The sequence below is a fragment of the Canis lupus genome, chromosome 5 (genome assembly GCF_011100685.1).
Source record: "Canis lupus familiaris isolate Mischka breed German Shepherd chromosome 5, alternate assembly UU_Cfam_GSD_1.0, whole genome shotgun sequence".
Lineage (NCBI taxonomy): Eukaryota > Metazoa > Chordata > Mammalia > Carnivora > Canidae > Canis > Canis lupus.
This window is the reverse complement of record NC_049226.1, coordinates 63543643-63560170: the sequence shown is the minus strand read 5'-3', so window position 1 is coordinate 63560170 and position 16528 is coordinate 63543643. Positions and strand designations below refer to the sequence as shown.

At 52.4% G+C, this 16528-nt stretch overlaps 1 protein-coding gene across 5 annotated transcripts in view; it reads left to right on the top strand.

Annotated features, from left to right (window-relative positions):
* LOC479600 (beta-catenin-interacting protein 1) overlaps window positions 1–16528 on the top strand; it is a 155427-nt gene that overhangs the window by 23863 nt on the left and 115036 nt on the right. For all 5 annotated transcript variants that reach the window (XM_038537920.1, XM_038537923.1, XM_038537921.1 and 2 more), the window contains exons 3-4: window positions 4509–4627; window positions 5186–5276. In XM_038537920.1, coding sequence (XP_038393848.1) covers window positions 4532–4627; window positions 5186–5276 — 187 coding nt within the window. In that variant the 5' untranslated portion in view covers window positions 4509–4531. The remainder of the gene's footprint in view (window positions 1–4508; window positions 4628–5185; window positions 5277–16528) is intronic.

Sequence of the window (16528 nt, the reverse complement as noted above, 5' to 3'; positions counted from 1 at the left end):
AGCAGAGGTGGATTGTGTGTGTAAAGGATTCTTCTGCTCTTGGGCCCCAAGCCTAAGGTCACTCACTATTTTCTAAGCAGGTATAAGACCACCCCGTATATAAATGTATATTCCTGTTTTATAAATGTGGGTATTCACACAACATAAGCTTCAAGTTTATAAAGAAGAATAAGTGCAGATGGCTATGTTTGTATCCAGGGCCACTTATGCCTGTCAAAGGGAGGCCAACTTTCTAATCTGTTTATCAGAATGAATCTGACTGCTGCAAGTAACACTCAGCAGTCCTATTCTGGGCTTCCTTCTATACTGTGGTTCTTCTAAAGTGACAGCCTCTGCTTCAAAACTGGAGATCGTGTGCTGGTAGAGGTTAGATCCCTGCAGAACAGGGCAGGAGTATGCTAGCTCATGTGCGACCTCAATGTTTGCCACAGAATGCAGTGTGGCCTCTTAGGCCATGGGTCACTTTGTCACTTTGTGTGAATCCCTTCCAGTGGTTGGGATCCCCTTCCCATCAGCCTTCCTTCAACAGAGACGTGGGTTCAGAACCAACAGGAATGTAGGGGGTGTGGTGGGGAATATGTGTATCTGCACTGAGCGTATGTACCTTGGTTTCTCTTAATTGCATTTGTCCCAATCAGATATAAGCTTCTGGACTCATACCCACTTTTTGCATAACACATGGCTATCTACAGCATAGTTTTTAGCCATGGGTCTCTGCCTTCACCATTCATTTGGGTAGTTGATGGTTTCCTGTTTCTCTCTCATCTACCTTTTCCCCTAGTTAGCTCCCACAGTGGTGGCAAGGGGAGGAAGCAGGTCTGTCTCTGACTCTTGCAATTAACATGGAGGCATTTTCTCAGGACTTAGAATGGAAGTGCCACAGTTTATTTATTTTTTTAAGATTTAAAAAAATTTATTCAAAAAAATTTATTCATAAGAAACAGAGAAGGGCAGAGACATAGGCAAAAGGAAAAGCAGGCTCCCCACAGGGAACCTAATGTGGGACTCGATCCCAGGACCCCAGGATCATGCCCTGAGCTGAAGGCAGATACACCACTGAGCCACCAAGGCGTCCCAGAAGTGCCACCAGTTTACATGATGGGATGTTTACAGAGCAGCTGGGAGACCATAATTGAGAAGCATCGTTACCTTTGCCTCTCAGGGCTGAACTGCATGACTATGGTGTCCAAATTAGTTGCAGTTTGGACTTATGTAATTCACACATCCCACTGGAGCCCAATTATTGATCCCTACAGAGGAGAATAAGGATTTTCAAATGAAGTTAATCTGATACTTGTCAGAACTGTGATGAAAATTTAGAGCATGTTGTCTTGGACAGGCACCAAACTCAAACATGCCTTAATATTTTTGTAGCATATCAGCGACTGCAGTGTATGTGTTGTTTCGGTTGATTATGATTTACTGTCTTCAGTTATTAATTTTCTTCACATCGATACCCCCGATACAGACTCTGTTTAGGACAGAATCGTGTCAGTCATGATGTCTTCATCTATTAGAATTGAAGTGTGAAAGGTGGGCACGTGTGCTTGTAGCTACTACATTCTTCCCCAAATCCAGTCCTGGGTATTTCCCCTTGTCAGGCAGCAGGGCAAAGCTCAAAGTAGAGCTCGAAGAATACTAGAAAGCCAGATTTTTTTAGAAATGATGAGTCTTCCTCCAAGTGGGAAGAGACAGTTTAAAAAAACTGTCTCTACCAAGGAAGCTGAAGTGGGAGTAGCCTGATCCCAAAGACCCATTCAGGCCCCATAACACCCTAGGCCCATGGCTGGGTGGTAAAACCCCTCTAGTAATGACAGTATGAGTGTGGAAGGTCCCCGGACAGTGTGGCTTCAGTGGAAGACAATGGAGTGATGTAGATCTGTACAGGATGCCAGGATTGTTGGACAGAGCGACATTCTGTAAAAATAGACCAGGTAAAGTGATTCACGCACACTCAGGCTTATGGTCATACTCACACACTTCTGCTGGTTCTGAGCCCACATCTCTGTTGGAGGAAGCAGGACTGGTCAGGAAAGGACAGTGAGGAAGGGGTTCCCAACCACTGCGAAGCCAGGACCCCTAGGTCCTAGGATGTGCAGCAAAACCAGATACGTATCTTTGCCTGACTAGAGAGCCCACCTCTGAATGATGAATAGATCTTGCTCTGGGATCTGGGACTGGGGTGTGGTTTGTAACCTAGGATCAGAATAAGGGCTTGAACCAGATGAGCCTGTTGAGGAGTTGGGGTGGGGGTAGGTATGGAATCTTGCTGGAATTCTGGTTCTTTTGTGCGTGGTGACACCTAGTGGCAGGTCACTGGTTTTCAGTGCTGTCTTTCACAAGGAGAGAGCAAACTGACCATTAGCCTTTGGGCATAGGATAGGGTGGAAGATTTTCATTCCCTGAAGCCCTGACTCCTAGTTTGAAGGCTTTGTGGAGTGTTTCAGAAGCCCTCTGGAGAACAGGAAAGCCCAAGGCACTCCAACTGCTTGACTAAGATCTCTTTGTCAAGGCTCAGTTTGGCTATAGAGACTGGATTAGGTACTTTGGTCTGTTCAGGGTGACTTTTGGCCCTAAATCAATGTAGATATTATAGAGAGGGAGAAGCTGTCCTGATTTTCCACTAGCCAGCTGGGTGGTATCTGTTAAGTGCCTCCCAGACACAGTGCTGGGCTGTGGAGGACAGGGTGAATAAGTGGGCCCTGACCTTCTAGTGGGGCAGGGGAGAGACGATGAACAAGTACTCCAGCAAGACCCTTTTAGAAAATTGGGAAGAGACTGGGTGCTGTGACCCAGAGGGAGTAGGGGTCAGGGGACATAGAGCCTGCTTCAATTATGCTGTCAGGAAAGCTTCCCCAGGAAGGAGTCTGTAAGCAAGTTGAAGGATGAAAAGAAGCCAGCCCAGGCTCAGGGGACACCTGGTGCAAAGGCTGCTGGGAGAAAGAGCTTCTTGGTATGTTCTAGAAATAGACTGGAGTCAGGAAGGCAGAGCGTGAGGGGAGGCGTGAGGAGGAGGAGGAGGCAGGGCCGCCTGTGCAGGCCTCATGGGTGTTCGTGTGGGGTAGTGGAGTGGGAGGAAGTGAGAAGGGGTCCACATGACAAGAGGTGATGTGATGACCCACAGCAGGACTTTCCCGCTCAGCTGTACTAGGGAGTTAGGGTTGTCCTCTGCACCGATGTGCATCCAGCCCCATGGGGTGGTGGGGCTGCCTCTCCTCACAACCCTCTTGAGGTGCCTCACCCCTCTTAACCAGTATTCAGAGCTCGGAGGAGGTGGCAGGTGGGTAGACAATATAATAGGGGGCCTGGGGGGAAAGGAAGTGAGGGGAAAGAAGGCCCCAGAAAGAGAGAAGAAGCAGAGCTGCCTTGAGTGTACAGCTCTGCTTAAGCTCCAGCTTGCCAGTGTTTTAGTCCATCGTGTGGACTTTTGGGGCCAGAGCCCCTGCGAGCTTATGGGGACTGAGCAGTGGACGGGGACTCCAAGGAGGTTGCTGCCTGGGCTCGGGCACATTTCTGAGTCTGCCCTTTGCCCACAGAGCAAGCCTGCCCGGGAGAGCCTGCTGGTCCAGGGCATGCTGGCCCCCAAGGGATGGACGGCACGAGGAGTGTCCTTGGCTCACAAGCCAGGTTCCCTCGGTCCTCTGAACACAGCTCCTTGGCACCAGGGCTGCTGAGGCTCCACCCCCACCAGCTGCTGCGTTATTTCTGACTCATCCAGGAGTTACAAGTGTGTAACCCAAACCCCTCCACGCTTGGCTTCCTCTCTGCCGGCTCCTCCAGGAGGGGGGAAACCCTGGGACTTCTCTCCTGGGACCTTGTTGCAGGTTGGGTCCTGGCCGTACCTGGACACAGCTGCTGCCGGCAGGAGCTGCCCTCTGACTGGGGTGGGGTGGCGAGGGAGGGTGACGGCAGTGAGCTCAGGGGGGTATCTGTGCCCCACAGCCCAGGCCTGCCTGTCCCCATCGAGGGACTCCTTGGAGTGCAGCCCAGGCGCTGGACCTCTGGAATTCGCCAGGGGCTTCTGCGGAGGGGGCTGCCCCAGTGTTCGGGGCTGGGTACTGATCTCATGGTTTCTCCAGCCAGAGGCACCAGCTGGCTGCCTCTGGTCATGTCATTCTTGCTCCTTGCGAACTTACATGCTTTGAGACCCTGGGACACTTTGGGCTTCATTCAGCACATCTCCTGTGGCTCATAGCAGGGTTCTTGCTGAGGTGGGGCCGGAAGGTCGAGCTAGCCAGAAGTCTGGGTCAGCTAGGCGTCCCTGGGCCTGACAGCTCCTTGCAGAGGGTGTTGGCCGCCAGCGCCTGCTCCGGGAGCTAGCCGCTCAGTCTGGCTGTCCGGGGCCAGTAGGGGTGAAGGAGGAACACGCAACTCACCACCTGCTCTAGGCTCTCAGAAGTGAGCCCCTGAGGCACTCTGGGCTGCCTGACAACTCCTGCCAAGCACCCTGTATGTATCTGGTGCATCTCGTTCTGACCCCCACTTCAATGCTTCTCCCCCATCTGCAGGAGGCCCCAGGGCTGGCCAGGGAATGAACCGCGAGGGGGCTCCCGGGAAGAGTCCGGAGGAAATGTACATTCAACAGAAGGTCCGAGTGCTGCTCATGCTGAGGAAGATGGGATCAAATGTGAGTGCTTTTGGGGTGCTGTGCGACAGGTCCCCCAGGGAGGGTGCCTGATGTGGGCAGAACAGAGAGCCACCTCCTGTAACACCCCTTCTCAGGGAAGGTGGGGTGCTGGGCTTGTGGTTTGGCTCTGTGGCCAATTCATGGCACTCGGAGCCCTGCCGGTCCAGTTCCGGGGGTCCTGGTGGGGCAGTCTTCCCATCTCTGTGCCAAGCTTGGGCCAGGCGGGCGTGAGCCCCTAAAGGTCCTGACCTTCCTTTCCTCCCGTCTCCTTGGGGGGTGTCCATGGGGCACTGTGCAGGATGGGCACTGAGAGGGATGGGCTTCCTGGGCAGGCCTGTGCTTCTTCCTAGCCTTGTGCTGCCCTGGAACCCAGTCTCAGATCTGATCTGAGCGGCAAGGCCTGTGGGCCCCAGAAGCTAAGTTTCAGAGTGGGGGTGAGGGTGTTTGCTGTGGAACTGAGGGGTCAGAACTCAGGAACAGGGGCCCAGGGATTAGAGGAAATACCTTCAGGGAGCCGGAGCGTGCCACCCCCTCACCCACAGCTGTCTCCCCTTGCAGCTGACGGCCAATGAGGAGGAGTTCCTGCGTACCTACGCGGGGGTGGTCAACAGCCAGCTCAGCCAGCTACCCCAGCACTCCATCGACCAGGGTGAGTCCCGGCTAGGGCGCCCAGCCACACCCTTCCTTCCCAGAGAAGCTCAACTGTGGTTCCTGGGGCAGACAGGAGGGGTTGGGGCTTTCCCCAGGTGGGAGCCAAGAACCCCATCAGGTAATGGTGGGGTTCCCCCCTTTTTTAAGCCAGGGGGAGGTGAGAAATAGAGGCATCGGGTTGCCCCTGTGATTACAGAGGCTCTGGTTTTTGCCTTTCCTCAGTCTTTGGCTTGACCGCTGCCCACCCGTCACCCTGTGAAACCACCCTCGTGGGCTAGGACTTGTTCTGGGTGCCAACTATGCAGGTGCTTGTGTGTTCCTGGCTGTACCCAGATGGGAGGCGCCGATGGCTCTGAGTACCTGAGGTCTCTGCCTGAGAGTTATTTCCTCCCTGGGTGCCCTCATCCAATCATAATAATGGTAGTGGGTAACATTTGAGTTATTTATTGTCTAGCAGGCATCTGGTGAGTCCTGGACACTCAACATTTTGTTTAACTGTAGAGAGGTACTGGTGGTATTACTTGACTCAACAGGCAAGGAGGGCAGCCCTGATGGCCCAGGGGTTTGGTGCTGCCTTCAGCCCGGGGTATGATCCTGGAGACCTGGGATCGAGTCCCACATCGGGCTCCCTGCATGGAGCCTGCTTCTCCCTCTGCCTCTGTCTCTGCCTCTCTCTCTATCTCTCTCTCTGTCATGAATAAATACATAAAATCTTTAAAAAAAAAAAAAAAAAAAGAACAGGCAAGGAAACGGATTCAGTAGTAGTAAGCGATCGCCCCAGTCTTACACCAGTCACCAGGGGGCTTGTGATGCAAACCTGCTGCCCAGCTCCAGAGTAGGACTAGTCATGGTCTGTCCTGGAGCAGCAGGAGATGGGGTACTTATGGGCTCTCCTATTCTGGAGGGCTTCCTCTGACCCTGGAGCCCACAATGTCCTGACCAGCCCTTCCAACTATTCCTTTCCTTTTATTTTATCTCCCAGTTGATATTATTGGCCATAAAATAATGTCAGATGTGAGCTGGCTCCCAGCAGCAGAGTGCCAAGGGGCATGTTGCTGATCCGTGGGGGCCCAGGAGGAGAGCAGGTGTAGCACTCGAGGCCACTTGTCTTGAAGCTGTCTTGCTGTCCGGGAGATCATAGGCCTCAGCTCTGGCACAGGGCCCAGGTTCCCTAGCTCTGACATCGGGTGTCACCTGGCCTGTGTATCTAACTCAGCAGAAACATACAGGGCGTCCCCATGGCGCCGGCAGCTCCCCGGGATAGCCACTCACCAAGTACAACCTGCCTGGGCTACACTCATGCTGCCAGCCTGTTCTGAACTGTCAGGGGTGGAGTCTGCCCCTCCCGGGGTTTTGTTTCTGAGAGAGATCCTTTCTTATCCACAGCTGATCCGGGTCTCTAGCACGGGTCCTCCATAGCCCTCCAGACTCCTGGCTCCTGAACCATATCTCCCTGAAACCCTCAAGCTGCTGGGTCCCTAGGACATTGCCTTTTCTCCCACCCTGATTTTCAGTCCCTGAGTTAACCAGAATTTGGGATGGATATAAGAATGCCTCTAGTAGGATGCTCTTAAAGGAAAAAATCATAATAAGTTGTAGAACTGTATGTCAGTGTAGAGACCAGTGCCCCCGCAACATACACACACACACACACACACACACACTCACTCACATGTGTATGTGTATATGGAAAAAAGCTGAAAGAATGTATACCAGGCTGTTAATAGGAAATTTTAATAGAGAGTAGAACTATATAAGGGACTTTAACTTTCCAAGTCATACGTTTTTATAAAACTCAATTTTTAAAATTTTTATTTATTTATTTATTTATTTATTTATTTATTTATTAATTTTTATTTATTTATGATAGTCACAGAGAGAGAGAGAGAGAGAGAGAGGCAGAGACACAGGCAGAGGGAGAAGCAGGCTCCATGCACCAGGAGCCCGACGTGGGATTCGATCCCCGGTCTCCAGGATCGCGCCCTGGGCCAAAGGCAGGCGCCAAACCGCTGTGCCACCCAGGGATCCCTTTATTTTTATTTATTTATGATAGTCACAGAGAGAGAGAGAGAGAGGCAGAGACACAGGCAGATGGAGAAGCAGGCTCCATGCACCAGGAGCCCGACGTGGGATTCGATCCCAGGTCTCCAGGATCGCGCCCTGGGCCAAAGACAGGCGCCAAACCGCTGCGCCACCCAGGGATCCCTAAAACTCAATTTTTTAACATTGCACATACATTTCTTTTGTAATAAGGGGAAGTTTTAAAAAGCATTAAGAGAACTTTCCATCTCACCTAGCTAATAGCAGTTGAGAACAAAAATGAACTCTGGGGTTAAGGTCACAATAACCTCACCTGGCCTCAAACTGCTTAATAGTCAGGAGTGACCTGTGGGCTTGTGAGTGTGAACCCAGAATTTGCACCCTCCTTGTTGTGGGGTGTCCATGGGACAGCCAGGCAGGCCTCAGATATGTCTCCCCAGGGAGCAGGCTTCTGGAGCTGCACCAGGACCCAGCTGGTGGCTGGGGTGGTTCTCTGCTGTTGGGGTACCCTGCCTATTGCGCTGGGTCCCCACGGTTACTCCTTTTTTCTTTTTCTTTTTTAAGATTTTATTTATTTATTCATGAGAGACATGAATTTTAGATTTTATTATTCATGAGAGAGAGAGAAAGAGGCAGAGACACAGGCAGAGGGAGAAGCAGGTTCCATGCAGGGAGCCTGATGTGGGACTCGATCCTGTAATTCCCAGGATCACACCCTGAGCCCAAGGCAGGTACTAAACCGCTGAGCCACTCAGGGATTCCCCCCACCACGGTTACTCCTGAGCTGAACCACACAGGAAGACACACTGGTGCACAAAGTCCTGAGGATTCCTGTAGGCTGAGTAGGAGATAAATGGACAACTATGCCTGGAAGAGCTTTACGAACATTGCATTATTTTTGTGTGCCTAAGGACCCTGCAGACAAATGCACAAATGCACAACAAAGCAGCGATCAGTACAGGCTTTCCCGTTGTGGGGGCACAACCCTGAGAGTGGAACCCCATGTTTCTGCCCAAACTGTGGGGCTAAATGAAATGGGTCTTGGCTAAAATTCTAGCCTGCCCACCTTATCTGTAGGTAGGGCCGACCTCAGCTGATGCCACAAGGATGCTGCTGTCAGGGGCCCAGGTACTGTCCCGGATCATTGCTTCCAGTGCATGGCATCTCAGCATAAAAGACCCCCTCGTTCCCAAGGCCTAGGAGCATTCAGGGTGATGATGGGCATGACAGTCTGGCAGAAATCTGGTGTGAGCACCTCCTGCCACAAGGTGGCACTGTGTCTCAGCAAATGCCCAGCACAGTCCTCTGCAAGACAGAGCAGACTCCTTGAGTTCCCCTCAGTGGGGGCCTAAGGCCACCCACCAACGGGATAGAGCTTGGCATTGATCTACCATTTTCATTCATTCATTCATTTAAAAGATTTTATTTATTTATTCATGAGAGACACAGAGAGAGAGAGAGGCAGAGACACAGGCAGAGGGAGAAGCAGGCTCCCTGCAGGGAGCCCGACATGGGACTGAATTCCGGGTCTCCAGGATCACGCCCTGGACTGAAAGTGGCGCTAAACCACTGAGCCACCTGGGCTGCCCAGTCTACCATTTTTAGATTTGCACATGCTTCTCCTCTGGGGCAGGAGGGGTCTGGTCCTAGGAGCACTGCTTGCCCTCCTTAGCCCCAAGGAGGAGTGTGGGCTGCGCATCCCTCACCCCACACCCAGGCCTCCTGCCCTCCTGGTCTTCCCTTGGTGAGCCATGAACGTGTGTGCAGTATCTGCTGGGTCTGGGCAGGTGCCAGAGACCATGCTGCATCGGCCTGTACCTCAGGGGCTCACTAACTGGTGCTGAGCCTTGGACCACCTGGCCTTTGCTGATCTGAGACTTCCAGGGATAGCCTCCTCTGGAAGCTTGCCTCCCCCTCCCTCTTCCTCTGTGACACAGTTTTCTCTGTCTCTCCATCTCCCCTAGCCTCATCTCCTGCCCCCTCTGCTTGCTGTCCGAGTGCTCCTTTTCCTGAAGCATGCTGGGGCTTTCCACAGTCTGCCCTGGGGGTCTCACAGGCTCTGGTTGATGCCCTCCAAATATACACCCCCTGTCCCAGACCTCTCCTGACCCCCCAGAACTTTATTTTTTAATTTTTAAAAAATATTTTATTTATTTATTTATTCATGATAGACACACAGAGAGAGAGAGAGGCAGAGACACAGGCAGAGGGAGAAGCAGGCTCCATGCAGGGAGCCTGATGTGGGACTCGATCCTGGGACTCCAGCATCACACCCTGGGCCAAAGGCAGGCGTTAAACCGCTGAGCCACTCAGGGTCCTCCCCCGCCCAGAACTTTACAGGCAACTCCTTCCTGACCATCTTGCCACAGACAACTCACACTCAGATCCAGATTCCTGCTCTACCCCCTCGAATCTGTTCTTACACCTGTATTCTCAGTGACAAATGTATCACCAAATACCCAGTGCCCTGGGGACTCATTTTTGAAGACTCGAGTGTCTAGTAAGTTACCAAGTCTTTGTGATTCTTCTGCCTTAATGCTCCTCAAATCTGCTCTGTCTTCTCCATCTTGGTTTTAATCCTCATTTTGTTCAGAGCCCATGTTTATTTTTGTCTTGATCACTGCAAACAGCTCCTGGCATCCTGACTTCTCACCTTGCCCCTTCAGTGCACTTCCGCCCCTACCTCAGCAGGTCTTTCAGTGGCTCCTTATTGCCCTGCAGTTGAAATCCAGCCCCCCAGTGTGATGAGCAAGACCCCCTGACATAGTGACCTCATGCACCATAGCAAATGGCTTTCAGCTCCTGTCTCGGGCTGCCCTTTGTATTTCTGCATTGACCTCTGGGCTGCCAGGAGCTCAGCCCTGACCCCCAGCCTTCCCCTGCCTCTTGCAGGCTGGGCCAGGCCCTTCTGGGATTACCATCACACACATGCACCCCAGCTGTGCTTCTCCCCATCCTGTCTCCTGGTCCATCTCTTGAGCAACCCTGAGCTCCTTGAGCTTGGGACTGTGGCTTCCCTCCGTTTGTATTTCTGGGCCTGTCCCCCACGAGGCCCAGGGCATGCTTGGGCCAGTGAATGGGCCAGGGTGTGTGTCTGAGAGCCCACCATCCCCCAGAAAGGCAAGAGTGTGGAGCCGATTCTCTGAGCACTATCTCCTGCTCCCCTTGGGGATGGCCAAGCAGACCTGATAGCCAGGCAGGACTGACTCTGAGCCAAGGGAGATCAATACCTCTCTGGTAAGGTCGCCTTGCTGAGAAAGCCCAGCTGGAAGCATACGGGTTGAGAGCTGTAGCTTACAAAAAGCAGGCTTAACAGAATGCTGAGTTCATTCCTTTCTTATCGCTGGTGCTACTCTCTCGAGAACATATATTGATCATTTTTCATTGTTATAAAATAATGCATAGTCATTGTGGAAAGCAGGGAAAGGGAGAAGCAGCAGAAAAGCTGAAAGGATTGGATCTGACCACACAGCTGCAAGCATGAGTACCTCCTGCTCAAGTTCCCATCAGCCTTTTAAAAATAGGCTTGTATTTACGTCATAAATTTTGGACTGTACAGTATAGACATTTTAATATCCACTTTAACATCTACACTTATGATAATTTTATAGTATTTTTTTAAAGATTTTATTTATTTGAGATAGAACGAGAGAGAGAGAGCTAGAGAAAGAGCATGAGTAGGGGGACGGGCAGAGGGCAAGGGAGAAGCAGGCTCTCTGCTGAGCAGGGAACCCAACACGGGGCTTGATCCCAGGACCCTGGGATCATGACCTGAGCCCAAGGCAGATCCTTAATGACTGGGCCACTCAGGCACCCAATTTTATAGTATTTTGAAACAAGTTTCAAGAAAACATTTTCGTGATCACATAACATGCCGCCCCATGGCTTTTGCCGTAAGTCATTGACCAATCGTTACCTGTTGGACATTTCTTTCTCATTTTTGCTATTAATTACAATACCAGCAAACATTTATTGAGTTCCTCCTGTGTGCCGGCTTGCTTGTCAGGAAGCACACAAAGGTTACCCCAGGGAGTCACCACAACAGTGCTGTGAGGCACGGGCTGTCAGGGCCCTACCGGGGCCCTGCCGTAGGGAGAAGACCTGCCTGGAGAGGGTTGCTGGTGCTCGGGCCACAGAGCCGTCAGGGTGGGCACTGGACGTGGCAAGCATCAATTATATCCTTGCATGTAAATCTTCCTCTTCATCATTTATTTTAAGATGAATTCTAGGAGTGGCTTTCAGATCATGTGCGTTTTTAAGCAAGACTGCGTTTTATCTGAGGAATAGGGGTGATTTGGGCAATTAATGTCTTTTAAAGGTACAGAGAACACTTGAGAGTTTCTCACTGCCTTTTTATTCTGGGCCCTTCTCCTGAAGTTTCTCTGAGTGCTTCCAGTCTCTTCCTGCCTCAGCATCACCCAGGAAATGGGGTGCCCAGCAAGTGTCCATCCTGGGCTCCCACTGGCACTGTTCAAAGCCTCCCTGTGAGAAGTTGCCTGGAGGACTCTCGTCCTCGTGTATCCCCTTGGACAGGGTCTTGTCCAGGTGTTCTGGGGCCCTGGTCTAGACACAGGCCATTTTGTTAAGGAAACTCTGTCCTTTCTCCACTGAGGGGCCTCCGAGGACATCCCCTGATCTGTTGCCCCTCTTTTTGGCTCTGGGAACCACAGTGCTGGTGTGGTGGCTGCTCAAGCCGTTCCAGCCTCCTTCTGATCACGCTCTTTCCCCGAGAAACTTTCCAGGGAAGGTCCCCAGCCTGGAGCCAGCTGGGCTGTCCCAGGGTTCTTCTGGCATTCCCCCTTGGAAGCCAAGACTGCTGCTCAGGGTATGCTGCCAGAGAGCCTAAAATAGGTCATTTGGTCTCAGGGTTACTCTGGGAACCTTGTTAAAATAGTTGTGGTCACAGGCAAACCAACAGGGAGCCAGTGACTGCGAGGAGGGCCCACCACCACATGGGCTTCACGGTTGACCAAGTGAGTGCCCTTCTCTGCTTGCTCCCTCTACATAGCCCTCTCAGTGTCCCCAGGTGCTGGCACGATGGGCCCCATTCTCCAGCCAGACTTCCTCCTGGAGTCCTCTCTCACTCTCTCTAGCTTCTGCTCTTTCACTTCCTCCATGCAGCCCTCTCTGACACCCTCTGGGGTCAGCCCATGCCCCTCCTCTCTCTCTGGAGCTCCCTGTGACCTTTCCTAAGCGTAGCTGCTGCCACATTGTCTGGAGCCCTTTGGGACCCAGAACCGTGCAGTGTTCCCAGTCACACATTCAGCCCTTAGTCCGGCTTCTGGCATAGAGCTGGTTTACTTAGTCCTTGTGCAGACCAGGCCTCTGGGAGGTGAGTCCTGTAAGAGCATGGGCTGTCTGCTGGGGGTTCTGCTCCTTTCTTCCCCCAGGTGGGACTCCACGGCTTCTCCCAGAGGCTCCTGATGGTGACAGACCCTGGATTGAAATGGCAGTCAGGGCCTAGGAGAATTCCAGGCAATGGGATGGGAGGCTAATTATTTTCTTAAATATTTATTTATTTGTTTATTTATTTATAAAGATTTTACTTATTTATTTATTCATGAGAGACAGAGAGAGAGAGAGAGGCAGAGACATAGGCAGAGGGAGAAGCAGGCTCCATGCAGGAAGCCCCATGTGGGACTCGATCCCAGATCCCAGAATCATGCCCTAAGCCGAAGGCAGATGCTCAATCGCTGAGCTACCCAGGTGTCCCAAATATTTTATTCATTTATTTATGAGACATAGAGAGAGAGAGGCAGAGACACAGGCAGAGGGAGAGGCAGGCTCCATGCAGAAAGCCCAATGAGGGACTCGATCCCGGGACCCCGGGATCATGTCCTGAACCTTAGGCAGGTGCTCAACCACTGAGCCACCCCAGGCGTCAACTTTTTATTTTTAACTTTAGTCAACACTTACATGAGAATTACCTGTCACCTAGTAATAATAAAACTGAACAGAAAAGATCACATATACATTGAATCAAACTGAAAAATGAATCAGAAGGATTGTGTATGTGATACACAGAAAAAGTAAAAAAGCATCCCAAGATAGGGTAAAGGATGTGCTGAAACACAGGGCCCATTGCCCTGTCCAGCCTCTGGTCCTGGCCTGGGAGGGGCTGCTTTGACCTTTCTGCAGTCTAATGGGTTCTCTTATGTAGAACCAGAACAAGGGCCTCTGAGGCTTCAAAGCACCCCCTGCAACTCTGCATTAATTTCCCAATGCCCCACAAAAAGGCAGACCTCTGTCTTGGAGCAGAGCATCAATCCAGGATCGATGGGCCAATTTCACCCACTTTAGCCCATCAATCCATGTGCTGAGTGTGGTGCCAGTTGACACCCCCCACCCTCAAGCTGCCAGTCTAGCAGGGTAGACAGACACAAGAATGAATGCACACAGATTACAGTGTGCCTAGTTCTGAGGAAAGGGAAGCCCAACCCGAAAGCCAGAAAAGGTGCTAGTGGCTGAGCCTTGATGGATATGTGGGAATGTGTGTGTGTGGGGGGGTGGCCTCTGGAGCCTGCCCAGCGTGAGTATTGGGTGTCTTCGTGTCCCCCTAAGAGATTGGTATGGTGGCTTTCCAGTGGGTGGTCAGTGGCTCTGGACAGAGTTTATCCTGAAGACAGCCAGGGTCACCACGGATCTGAAGGGGGAGGGATGGCCAGGTCAGATCGTCATCCATTTAGGGTGAGCCCTGGGGAGAGATCACGACAGAGGGTAAGGCAGGGAGATAGCTGGAGGGTCATGGTGACCCCTACATGTGAGGGGATACAGATATTCTTCAGAGGCAGGACATTTGGGACCAAGAACCTACAGGCAGGGTGAACAGCTGGGTGGGGGTGTGTTTGAGCCCTAGGGCCCAGTGTGAGAGGCCCCTGGTCTGGAGAGGCAGGAAGGGGAGCTCTAAGTGGGAGGGGCCTGGGGATGTCTAGCAGGGGCGGGAGCTGGGTCAGAGCTCAGGTGCCAGGTGGGAACAGGTGCAGGAGTATGGGCCAGGGGCAGGTGTGGGGTCAAGGGAGATCACAGCAGGCAGAGAGGGGAGGACGGAGCCTCATGAGCACAGCACCAAGGATGGCAGGGGACGCACTGCAGCTCTGAAAGGAGGGAGGGACAGCAAGGTCCCTGGGCTTGTAATTAAAGGGTCAGTGGCAACTTTCCTAAAACAGTTTCTGTGGAGCCCTGGCTGGAAGCCAGATTGCCGCAGGACTGGGATCAGTGAGGACGTGGAAGAGGAGGACAGAGGTCTCTTTCAGAATCTTGGTGGAGAGGGGACATCAGCTCGGGGGTGGGGGTGGGGGTCAGGGTACACTCTGGAGCACTGAGTTCTCGGAGTACGGGCCCCAGGCTACCACCCCTGAATCACCGAGGGTAGTTGTTAAAAATGCAGGTTCCTGGGCCCTACCCCAGCCCTGCTGAATCAGAATGCCTGCCAGGTGAGCCTGGGAATTGGCATTTGAAATAAACTCCCAAGGCAATTCTGATGTCCACTAGAATTTGAGAATATACCAGGGCTTTCGGTGAAGACCTGATCGTTCCTTTTTTTTTCTTTTTTTAACATTGTATTTATTTGACAGCACAAGCAGGTGGAGCAAAGGGAGAGGGAGAAGCAGGCTCCCTGTTGAGCAGGGAGCCCCATGTGGGCCTTGATCCCAGGACCCTGAGATCGTGACCTGAGCCAAAGCCAGATACCTAACTGACTGAGCCACCCAGGCACCCCAAGACCTGGTCATTCCTGACCCCTCCTCCCCGATTCTTTCCCTTCTGCATACAGCCAAGCTCAATGGTCTAGGAGAGCTTACATTTTGGGTGGGGGGAACCGATGGATTTGAAGAAACCAAGTACCTCACCTGGGAAGACAACCCCAGAGGTAGGGGGCGTGTGTGTGTCAGGCTCAGCAGGACAGTGGGAGGGTGGGACATCATGAGTGAGTTTGAGGGAGCTTGTCTGGGATGAGAGCAGAGCAGGTGTACTAGAACTCTGAGTTGTGACCACACAAGTAGTGGCTTTTGATGCTTTCTGCTGCAGATGTCATCCCGGCCGGTCAGATGGGTGGGATAGGTGTGATTTGTCGTGTTTCACAGATGGGAAAATGGGAAGTAGGGCAGCCCCGGTGGCCCAGAGGTTTAGCGCCGCCTTCGGCCCAGGGTGTGATCCTGGAGACCCGGGATCGAGTCCCTCGTCAGGATCCCTGCGTGGAGCCTGCTTCTCCCTCTGCCTGTGCCTGTGTCTCTGCTCCTCTCTCTGTGTCGCTCATGAATAAGTCAATTAAAAAAAATTAAAAAAAAAAAAAAGGAAAATGGAAGTAGATGTGCGGGCACATTGCCCAGGTGGGCAGGATCAGACCCAGGCCTAGGTCCTGGGGTGCCAGGGTCCACCGAAGGACCCGAAGTCCAGGGAAGCCTTGCTGGCTGGTCAGGAGGCCCAGTGCCTCTGCTAGGAGCCCGTCCCCTATCTGGTGCCATGTGCTCACCTTCCGACAGCCCGAGTGCCTGGTGATGTGGTTGTCAGCCTGGAGCCCAGTAGGCACCACTGAGCCTGGAACCTGGTTTGGCTGCTGAGACTTTGGTGGATCTGTGACCACTGTCCCCATGGCAACCAGTGTCATGCCGTCTCTAGGTAAAAGCCATCCCCTGGGAACTTGAGGCATCAGCGCTGAGATGTATAGAACCCCTGGGCTTCTAGGCCGTGGCTGCTAAAAACAGCACGTGCCACCCAGTGGGTTTGTCTGGGAAGAGGCCTAGTCCAGGGTGGTGCTGGAGCTTCATCCCCATGGAAACTTTCCCCTTTGGAGGAGAGTCTGGGACCTGTTTTTCCAGGAGCCTTGCTGCCTGGCTCATCTCCCCAGAGCTAGTCGCCAAGCCACTGCAGTTTCGGGTAGCTAGGTAGCAGACCCTAGTTAGTATTGACAACAAGCTCATGGGGCTCAGGAGGACGTACCGCCACTGAGAATCCTAGGTCAGGAAAGGGGCAGACATGGGAAGTGGGAGTTGTCCTGGACGCTTTGGAGCATGTGGTCATGTTTCCTCTCTTGCCTGTCACCCGTGTGCATGGAGGATAGCTGGAGCTCAGCAGGTCAGATGCCCTGGACTGTTTGGAAGCTCTTAGCTGAAATGAGCTTCCTGTGTCATTTCTCGCTTCCAGCAGCCATGGGAATTTGACGCCTCTGAGGTGTCGGGGTTCCATTTCTGAGTTTTTCAGTCCCTCCTTGTT